General features: G+C 34.2%; 1 protein-coding gene across 1 annotated transcript; it reads left to right on the forward strand.

Annotated features, from left to right (window-relative positions):
• The first annotated feature begins 3,440 nt into the window (after positions 1–3,440).
• LOC140158362 (parkin coregulated gene protein homolog) lies at positions 3,441–11,222 on the forward strand. Its single transcript, XM_072181454.1, has 3 exons — positions 3,441–3,470; positions 3,756–3,986; positions 10,243–11,222. Exons 1-3 carry the CDS (start codon positions 3,441–3,443, stop codon positions 10,720–10,722), a joined length of 741 nt encoding a protein of 246 aa, XP_072037555.1. The 3' UTR covers positions 10,723–11,222.
• Positions 11,223–11,607: the final 385 nt, after the last annotated feature.

Here is an 11,607-nt window from a genome sequence, read left to right on the forward strand (position 1 = left end):
TCATTACCAGTGTACCTGTGGTCACAGATAGAGATGATAATCAAAAGCTCATTTTCTAGCTGCATGGTTATGTGATGGCTATACACATTTCATTTGAAAGCAACAGAACTTTTGTAGTATTATAACACACATGTATAAAGGTAGCAACATTAGATAATGTTAAGTTAATGTACAGACTGGTGAAATAATGTTATTTTTGTATTAGCATCACAAGTTATTGCATTTATATTTGTTTTTATTATTGGTGCTTTATGTTGTGGTTATATATGCAGTATATTTTAGCAAATTGGTGGTTATTAAATGTATGCAAAAGATGGTAGTCTTAGGTAGCCTAACATATAGATATTCTTGTTTTGCCAACAAAATTTGGAGTTTATTTTATTCTAAAATAGTTTATTTACCTTCATTTTCCATAGTTTTCATACTGGAATCAGTTGTTCACATACCAATATTTCAGACACCACATGAAGTTGATTAACATTTTTATTTATTTATTAAAACTTGTTAACATGTTTATTTATTTCAATATTAATACCAAGAAACCAAATAATATGCATTTAATATTGTTATGCAAGGCTCATTTAAAACCAAGTTTATTTATTTCTTTTGTAGGTTCCTTCATGATAGCAAAATAAATGTCAATGAATTCAATTTGTAATCAAAATGTATATAATTAGGACAGAGAATTGATATTTTAAATAATGCTTGCTTTGGTATCATCGTTGCATTTAAAATTATTTAACTTTTTTCTCATAGTGAGAAATCTCTCTCTGACTGGTGTTTTGGAGACATTGTTAATTTATTTTTGAAGACAGTACTTATTACTGCCAAATTATGTGGTATTTTGGATTATTATCTCTGAAGTTTTGGTTTACAAAGTTCAGGAGTACATTTCACTATTATCTGTTTGAACTCCAGTGACACCTCATGCATATTGTCCTGGATTTAGACTTATGATGGGTTAAAGGACTTACAACGGACTATTACAGTTGAAATCCATACATCCCTGTGGAAGACATGACAGTAATCTCCCACACAGGGAGAATGGGGTTACCTGAATGGGTGACTCCATTTGAAATTTACTTTCCCTGTGTGAGAGATTAAGGTTATGTCTTCCATAGGGGGTGTATGGATTTCAACTGGTCCTTAACATTGCTTTTGTGTGATTTTTAAGTTCATATTTTGCATGCCACTAATTACAATGGATAAAATTTGTATGTAATGCAATCTATATAATGAATAATTCATTAATCTATAATGAATAATTCATTTAATTTAATTAGATATATGTTGATCCCTCAAAACTTCGCACCACACTGTAAATGATACACCTTTTTATACTGTTGAACATAAATTTACCCATACAATATACAATGTGATATTACACCAAACCCTTTAAAGAAAGTGTTCTGCATGCTAATCTCTGCTCATTTGGAATTGATAATCAACTCCCTAGTAGTATGTTATAACAATGCATATTTGAAAATATTACAAAGTTTATTTTCAATCAAAAAGTGAAATATGATCTTAAGTATATTTGTCAGATGGATTTAGTTCAATATTGTTTTGTTATTGTAGACAGGCAGCAACAGCTATTTTGTGTCTAATAAAATGTACAGTATATGTTGTAAATTGAAGTCTGAGAAGTAATTTCTTTACAATGTTTGTTATTCACTCAGCATGACAATCATAGAAATATGAAAGCCCCAGTATTTTTCCCTATTTACCAGTCTTTTAGTTTGGACAAAAAATGTTTGCTTATGTAAGAAGCATTTAGCATGTCTGAATAAAAGGTGAATACCTGATTATACACCGGGCACAAAAAGAAACTCGTCAGTTATATTCGTCCTTGCTGTTTAAGAACCTGATAATTTAGGATTATTCTGAAATATACATTTTGTTAATTGGACTTTGCTTTCTCATTTGACACCCTGTTCGTGAAAATTTACCAAGATATGCGCCTCCAAACCCTGAAACCCCAAAATCAAAAGTGGCAATTTCAGCGATTTTGAATAGAAACGCGTCGTTGTATTGCACACAAGCACCACGGGCCAATCAATAAAGCACACAATGTAACAGGCACAGTTGAATCGTTAATTGCAACTTTTGATTTTGGGGGTTGAGGGTTTGGAGGTGCATATCTTGGTCAATTCTTGCTCGATATTCACGAACAGGGTGTCAAATGAGAAAGCAAAAGCAAATTAACTAAATGTATATTTCAGAATAATCCAAAATTATCAGGTTGTTGAACAGCAAGGATGAATAACTGATGAGTTTCTTTTTGTGCCTGGTGTACTTCAGATTTTGATGTGTTGAATCCAAGATTGATCCAAGTTTGATTGCACAATTGTTTTGGGTTTGTTTGCAATTTAACTCATTTGAATTGTTGTTCTGAAAGAAGCAATATGCACTATCCAACTTTATAACTGGGGAACTTTTGCATCTCAAGAAAAAGGTCTGATCCTATCGCAGTTGAATTTGCTTGAAGTGCTTCAAGCTCTCAATATCTCACGGACTTCTTTGATACGTAGGCCCTCCCTTTTAAGGGAGATTTTAATTTGTGTTTCTTTGACTAATAGGAGTCATTTCACTCATTTTGAAACTGAGTGATATTGGGGCAACTTTTCAGCCCTGTATGACCCTATGGGTCTGGATCATTTTGATTGTCATGGGTTCAAATACAGCTTTGAAGACAGCAGATTTGAATTCAGTGTCCCAAAGTTTCAAAGTAATTGCCAACTTAACTGAAAGCTGCTGAAGACGTTATTTTGACAAAATTTAATGAGGGTGTTTAAAGTTAGGGTATTACAATTATAATTTTAAACCAATAATGCTCTGAATTTTTTTATTGCATGATGGTCGCTTATTGGTCAATAGGCAAAGCTATGCACCATAATCTGCTTCAGCAATTTTTCCATTTGCTAGACAAGAAAATGAACTACCGGTACTTGATTATATAAATGCATCATAGTACATTGATATAGACCATGAAAGTAGATACCTGCATTGGGCATACCTACGACGCTTCTTAAAATGCATGTTATAATCATGCCATGATCTTACAGAATATTCTAATTATTTCCAACAACAATCGATAGCCCGTCACTGATCATATTATGCTTAATTAAACGCTCTAATTAACTCTACAAATATGTAATATAAGATTAAAACCAATATCATGAATATAATGTTAATTAAAAATTACAATTCCCGAAACAGGTGTTTGATATTAACCCTTCAGTGCAGATGTCGCTTAACAGGTTCATACAATTAGACAGTGCAGACAACTTTCAAATTTCACTATAGTGTATTTGAAACCCCTGTATTTTGGGGAGTCGGTAAATTTTGCTAACAGTTGTAGGCCTATAGAGCAAACGGCTTATTAATACCCAGGCACAACTGCGACAGATGTTTGACGGACTGCACTATCGTTTATAATCATGATTGATAATAATCCGGAAAGGCATATAGTAAGGTTTCCATGGAACGATAAAAACAACGAACGTCTGTGACGTCGCTTAACATAAACATCTGCACCAGGATACACACACCAAGTGTCCTCTCCGGTATACAGAATTGCAACCAAAATATTTCAGGAATAAATTGATCAGTGATGATGAGTTCGTCGTTTGTAGATTTTCAATCTCAAGGGAGTTTTGACAGAAATAATCATGATGGAAGTGGACGACAAGTAAAGCAACAGCAACGGAGACGGCCAGCGAGTACAAAGTCCGGCCTTGTCGCAAGAAATATAGCAACATCAGAGAAAACAACTAAAACTGCAACTATGGCGTTTTCAAAAGAAAACCGCTGCGCATCCATTTTCGACCCAATCGTACGCAGGAGGTACAGTAAAACCTGCCCCGAGTGCCAGAGCATTCAGCCCAAGACTGACGGCACCTTCAGATTTCAGATATTTCTATGAGAGAGGAGACTTTCCTATAACTGTTGAGCATGATACATCACAAAACAAAATTGCTTGGAAGGTTCGTATGGAGTTTTTAACATTTTATCGGTAGTATCATTTTGATGCATTCAGAACAGAAATATTTTTCACTTTTTACATCATGAAGGTTAGAAAATTAGAAAATGTATGAGATAATGTACTCTGCCGTAAATGATGTGGCTCGGGTGCTTAATCATTCCAAATTTGCGCAATTAATTTTCAAATAACTATAAATAGTAAAGTAAAGCAACGTGACTTTTTAAGAGACCTTGTGTATAAAAATCAAAGATGTGGTGGCAGACTTCAAAAAATCGATTTTCTTTATACATTGCACATGGTTAGACATTGAGTCAACATGTATAAATTTGGTTAAAATTTTACCTCTTCATCTATGGTTACCATGGTAACGGCCAAAATATGAATTGACCCAATTTTCACTATTTTTACCCTTTTCACAACTGGAAAAATGCTTAAATATTAGGTCATATTTCTGTATGAAGAACGTGAATTAAAATAATCTTCTCCCATACAATGAAGTATCCATCCTTGTCCTTTCCAAAAATGAAGTAAACATAACAATTAATTATTTCAATATGGTAGATACCATTTTGTAAAATAGGGGTGTTTTTCATTAATTTAATTATGAAAAAAAAATGATCTTTTCAAAAATGACGTAACCTCCAAAGTGGTGCTTTTTTAAATTATTTTTTGCAGGGTAGGTAGATAAGGTATTGGTCTACCTATCTGTAGAAAAAAAAGTTACGGTAATTGTTGTACTGGAGAGCAGTGTTGCCAGAAACTTTGCACTTTTTGGATTGTTGACATTATAAGGTAGTGTGGAAAAATAGGGATTTTGAGCATTTACTTTCACTGAAAATCCTGATTAGGGTTGATAATGTACCAAAAGAAATTGGCATCAATACACCGTAAAGTGAGACACGATTTGATAACATTTTAATGACAGTGTTGCCAGAAAAAGCGTCTGTCAGTGAAGCTGTTGCTCATCTTGTTATTACCTATCATACAGCTATGCTGAAAAACGGCCAAATAGACCAGGTTAAAAATGAGCTAGGTCCACACATGGAAGGAGAAACTGAGGAACAAGAATGTATAAGGTAAAAATCCTGTATCCTGAAAACTTTCCTGTGAGGGCGCTTTTTCAAAATGGCTGCCAAAATCCAATGAAAAGCAATTATGCTCTTAAAATAGGTGGATAAAAGATAGAATTTGTTAGATTATGGATTTGTATTTATGAAAGTAATGTATAAATAAGTCGGTATATTAATAAGAAGGTACCAGGAGGTCACAGTTGGGGACGCTTTTCAAAATGGCCGCCAAAATTCAAAGAAAAGCATTATACGGTTACCATAGTCAATTATGAGGTATAATTGACCAGATTTTGGTTTAAGTATTGATGACAGTAATGTAACGCTAAATTAAGTTTTCAATAAGAAGGTACCAGGAGGTCACAGTTGAGGGCGCTTTTCAAAATGGCTGCCAAATCCAATGAAAAGCTTATATATATATATGGTACACCGTCACTTAAGAGGCATAATTGATCTGAATTTGGATAATATTTATCAAAGTACAGTATAATCAGCCACAAAGCCTCAGATAATGTTATTGAAAAAAATATTTGAAACATTGAAATAGTTGTCTTTGATGTAATCGTAGTCTTCAATCATTGTCACCTCTAAGTTATCGTTTTGAGGGTGCAAAAGAACGAGTCACCAAGTCAAGATGACCACTAAAATGTCCACAGGAATAATTTGTTGTCCATTATGTTCACGAAGGGCAACATATTAACTAAATATACTGCGCGAAGAAAGTATCCTTACCCCGGGGGGCACTCAACTTTGGAAGCGACGGTATGTGCCTGTCAATAGGCCCCCTCTTTTGAAGTCGACTAATACCCGATTACCCCCTTTTTATTAAAAGTCATACCCGATGACCCCCTTTTTTAAAGTCATACCCGATGACCCCCCCCCTTTTAGTTGCGGCTACCCAATGACCCCCTTTTTTTGGTTGCGGCTACCCATGAAGAACATCATCAAAATGCAACAAAATAATGTCAAAACTTTCAAATTATGCTCCATTTTTTAAAAAATTTGCCGAAACTTTCAAAATTTTGCTCCATTTTTTCAAAATTTTCTTCCCGATAACCCTTTTTTTGTAATCTTATACTCAATGACCCCTTTTTTTCAAAATATTATACCCAATGACCCCCTTTTTTATTTTGTTTGTACCCAATGACCCCTTTTTTACAAATAAACGCTTTGTTACCGATAGGCCCCTACTTCGCGACACCGGTAGGCACATACCCGTCACTTCTAAAGCCCCCCGGATCCTTACACTTGGAAAAATAAGCACAATTTCAAAACTTAACCATATTGGGGTAAATTTGTTTTTGCAATAGATGCACTATCTAATCCTGCACATTATGACACCACATTGAATACGATGTGACCTCAAGAAGAAAAGTTACAAGCAATTGAATAGACGAAGGTCCAGTTTTAAAAGTGAAAATTTGGCCTATACGATGTGCAAAAAGATTCCAACAAGCGCAACAAAGAGACTACACAGTTTCTTCAATGAAGCTTTATTTAAAGCAATATTTATTTCAGTTTTTACTTCTCTGTACTTTTCATAACTTGTATTTGTTGTCAGTTCTTTTGTTTCAGTTTTCTTTTGTTCCTTTTCTTTTAAATCAAAGGCACACACAAATTAGCTATTTACCACTCTCAAACCAGATGTCTAGTCCGTGTTGTTTTGAATAGGCCAGTGTGTCACTTTTAAAACTGGATTTTCGTCTAATCAAATGCTTGTAACTTTGCTTCTTGAAGTTACAGCAGAGGCAACTGGCATTGCATGTGCCGTTGACCCGATGGCTTTAGTCAGGACATTTACACCTACCAGTCATGTATGAGGATTTCGCTTTAAACATTTTTTGCCAGTAGGCCTATATGCAAGATAATTGATCATTTTTGCATTTTTCCTTGACATAAAGCATCAAGTATGTTGAGAGAAAAACAAGAGGTATGACAATAATGACATCCAAAGTTATCGCCAGGTAATCACAGTTGTCTTGTGATTTCAACAGTTTCTTTACCAACATCGAGAACAAAACAGTCTATTGGTGTCAAAGAAGGAAAAGGTTTTAGCAGACTCAAAGTGCAGCTATATTCTTTTCAGATAATGCAACGTTTTCACAAAAGAAGATATATATGACCTATATGCCGCTTTGATTTCAGATAGGCTAGATAATGAAGAATAATTTTCTTAATGTAGTGATATCGATGTGAGTGATCTCGAAGATAAACACACAATAAAAGAATTCAGTGAAACCAAGAAGAGTATGAAGTAAATATTCTGCCCTTTGTCAATACATAGGGACAATTCTCTGGTGGTCATTTTGGACTTGGTGATCATATTAGCCATCTTGACTCGCTATATAGCACTCTGTAGCTCGCTATATAGTACTCTGAAACACTTGCTTAGGAGTGACAATGATCAAAGACAACTATTGAATGATTCATCAAAGACAACTATTACATTATCTTATCAAAGACAACTTTCTTTCTTAACACTTTTATCTGTGGCTTTGTGGCTGATATTATGCCGCTCTTTTTGGTGGCCATTTTGAAAGGCAACCTCAACTGTGACCCCCGGTATCTTCCTATTATTACATTGACTTAATTTTACTGTACTGGGATCAATATTAATTCAAGATCTGGTCAATTATACCTCTTTTTAAGTGACTACCGTATTTTAAGTTTAACGGTGTACTATGTTGGTCAGACATTTTGAAAAGTGCCCTCAGCTGTGACCTCCTGGCACCTTCCTATCTTAATATCTTGACGTATATTTACATTACTGCTATCAATGCTTAACCAAAATCTGGTCAATCATACAGTGGCGTAGCACCAGTTATCATATGGGTGGGGGCACCAACCAATATGGGTGGCAGTCCGTTTTTGGGGATTTAACAATCAGATCGATTGGGGGCCATCTAACCCCGTGCCCCTATGACGTTACGCCACTGCAATCATACCTCATAAGTGACTATTTTAACCATATATATGCTTTTCATTGGATTTTGGTGGCCATTTTGAAAAGCGTTCCCAACTGTGACCTGTTGGTACCATTCTATTAATACCTTGACATAGTTGTACATTACTTTCATCAATACAAATCCGAAATCTAGTCACTTTTATCTTTTATGCGACCTTTTTAAACGTATAGTAGCTTTTCATTGGATTTTGGCAGCCATTTTGAATAAAGCGCCCTCACAGGAAGTTTTCAGGATACATGGTTTTTATTTTTACCTCATAAATTCTTGTTGCTCATGAAAAAATGGTCCAGAAAAACTATGTGAGAATGTTTCCTTTCATGTGTGGTAACATTTTTAACCTGGTCTAACTCTTATTTTATGGAAAAATACCTATCTTTATGGCAACACTGTTTACCTATATTAAAATTACCGAAACTTTTTTTTATTTATTTGGGTACAGTACTATCTAGTCCAGCCACACTGAAAAATATAACATATAAAAAGCACCACTTTGGGGGTTACAGCTCATTGAATATTGCTATATTTCAGAAAGTCAAAAATTAAGAAAAACACCCCTATTTGAAACAATGGAATATCCCAAGTAGGACAGACTGTTTGTTAAAACAACTGTATTTGTAGAAAGCTTAGATGTTGCCAATTATGTCGTGGAACTCTCAAGGTTTACCTCTATTTTTCCTTTATATGGTGAATCCTGAAACTTGTTATATTTTTAGCCTTGTAAAAGTGCCGAAATAGTCTAAAACCTGTCATTTTGATGTTTTGGCCGTTGCTATGGTAACGAAGGTGCAGTGATGAAATAATTTTGATTTTTGTAGACTTTGACCAAAGTTGCATCCTGATATAAAGTAAGAAGAAATTCCATTTTTTGAAGTCTGCCAACTATTTTTGATTTTCTTTGACTGGTACGCAATACTACTCTTAAAACTCTTTCATTTCACGTTCGTCATTACGACGTAGTAAATAGGCCTATATATACATGCATGTTGCAATAGAGCTGACCTGGCCTTAGCAACGGTAATTCAATCATTATCTTTCACATAAAACATGATAAAAAGCTAAATACAATGTTTATTTACACCATTCTTATCTTTCATTGATAGCTTTGGGTCCGAGGCTGTCAAACACTTTGGTCAATTATAATACTGTGAAATCTTGTACATTAAACAATTTAGAAGATAACTTGCTCCACTCAATGCTCGGTTGTTGTAATATTTTGCTATCTTCCGTAGATAGCAATATAATTGGGCTTTTGTTACTCCTCCGAATTGCTCTCTGCTATCTTCAGTAGATAGCACTAATACCAAGAAAATTTGGATGATCCATCACACAGCATTATCAAAAGTGAGCTTGATCTGGTATTCCTTTCAATATTATTCCGAAATTTTACTCAAGATTAATTAGGCTTGTAACTAAATAAATTAATTTGATTGAGCATGAACCACATTCAATATTAAATGGACGAAGTTTGAAAGTTACGTTAAAAGTAATACTTAGTAGGTTCTATAATTATGATCTGATATTGATCTGCATATTGAATATTTTGATCCCGACTATATAAAAAAATTCGCATAACGTTAGAGAAACAAAATAATTTGATACAATAAAATAGAACAATCCTGAGAACTGTTTCATTCTGAACTGCATATAATTTGCTGCAGCAGGTGTCTAGCTACCGGTCCTTACAACCTCTGTGTTACAACGCAGTTACGTGGTTGTTATAGCAATCAACATGATCAATGCCACTTATACATCGAAAACAATCATTTCATACATCTGGTGAATTTATAATAAAATATACTTGCGAAATTAACTTCTACATTATAATATTAATTTGAAATATATAAATACCATGCATATATAATTTTAAGATAATTATAAAAACTAGAATACGGTATAGAACCAAACATAAATCTGTATAACTCAACCTTTCAAAAATACGTTATTCGTATATTTTTTTGTGTGATGTGGTTTATAGGGGCTCATATTGTGCACACAAAAAGTAACTTTACACTTAAAACAAAAGCAGTTTCTTAAAGACACTAAAAGTAAATTACGAAGTTCCTAATCCTACAGTATCACTTTTTCTTAAAATTCGTTTGCGATTGAACATGTTGAAAATAGAGTACACATTTTGTGCATGGATGATATTTATTTCATAGCAATTATTAAATAATATGCCTTTTAGGATAATTGGTAATATTTTTCATAACTTTCCCCCATGCAGGTCGAAATAGAAAAGTTGGATTTCCATCACTATCTTCCACTCTTCTTTGACGGATTATCTGAAACCGAGTATCCCTACAAATTCTTCTCTCGACAAGGAACTCAAGACATGCTCGTCCACGGGGGTCACAAAGTCCTTCCCGTCATCCCTCAGCTCATTATACCGATAAAGAAGGCTCTTGAGACTAGACAACGTGACGTCATCTGTGCTACACTTCGCCTTATGCAGTGTTTAATTCTTAGCAATGAGATGGCTGGTGAAGCTATGGTTCCCTACTACCGACAGATCCTGCCTGTTTTGAATCTGTTTAAGAATTGTAACAAGAATCTTGGAGATGCAATTGACTATGGGCAAAGACGAGGTGAAAATATAGGCGATTTAGTGAATGAAACTTTGGAAATGTTGGAGAAATATGGTGGCCGAGACGCCTTTATCAATATCAAATATATGGTACCAACATATGAGTCATGTGTGTGTTGAACAGTTAGTTATACAATTTGGACTTCTGTTGTATATAATCAGTCTGACTATAATGATATACCGGGTAGCAAATAAGCCGCTGTTTTAGCGGAAATGCCGCTTTGTTGTGCTAGGCCTATATAATTATAAGCATGACAGTATTTATACGTTAAAGGAAAATAGGAAAGTGAACAATTTAAATGACGCGAACAAACAGAGAGGTAGACATCGGCAAATGAAATAGGTAATGGGCCAATGACTGAGCCTTGAGGAACTACACTAAAAGATACTCACATTTTCAGAGTTGGACGGTGCACTGACACACCCCGAATATGTAAGCGCTCAGATGTATCAATATAGGCTTGTACGCACAACAATTTCTGGTTTTAAAAGTACCTAATGAAATTTTGCCCACTTTGACGTACCTCTGAAATAGTGCTAATACACTGTAACCTCACGTTTCTCCCTAAGTTAAACATTAAATAATTCAACAATTCATTCATTCATTTATTTATTCATTCATTCATATTCATTCATTCATTCATTCATTCATTCATTCATTCATACATTCATTCATTCATTCATTCATTCATTCATTCATTCATCTTTATTTCATTCAATTTAAAATACATGAACAACTGCAGTCATCTCATGGCCTAAATTAATTCTAATACAAGAACAACTTGTTTGGGCTGATTTGACTTGAAAGCAGTGCTCATGAATATATAATTTTTGCCAATATTTTGCTAAAATCAATAAATGTTCAGAGCACTGTCATTTTGCAAACTTTTAATTTGAAACTTGCTCAGAGTGTTTCTAATTATGTTCTAATATTATATTGCATAGGTTCTATCTAATTTGTATATTTGCATAATTAATGAGCTAATTTGCGCGAATTTATGCAGA

The sequence above is a fragment of the Amphiura filiformis genome, chromosome 8 (genome assembly GCF_039555335.1).
Source record: "Amphiura filiformis chromosome 8, Afil_fr2py, whole genome shotgun sequence".
Lineage (NCBI taxonomy): Eukaryota > Metazoa > Echinodermata > Ophiuroidea > Amphilepidida > Amphiuridae > Amphiura > Amphiura filiformis.

What these genes read in the sequence shown, in the direction of transcription:
- LOC140158362 (XM_072181454.1), top strand. Translation starts at nt 3,441, where the DNA reads ATGATTGATAATAATCCGGAAAGGCATATA. An exon ending in ATAATCCGGAAAGGCATATA is followed by an intron (nt 3,471 to 3,755) that starts GTAAGGTTTCCA and finishes CAAGAAATATAG; the next exon opens with CAACATCAGAGAAAACAACT. An exon ending in AAAACAAAATTGCTTGGAAG is followed by an intron (nt 3,987 to 10,242) that starts GTTCGTATGGAG and finishes TCCCCCATGCAG; the next exon opens with GTCGAAATAGAAAAGTTGGA.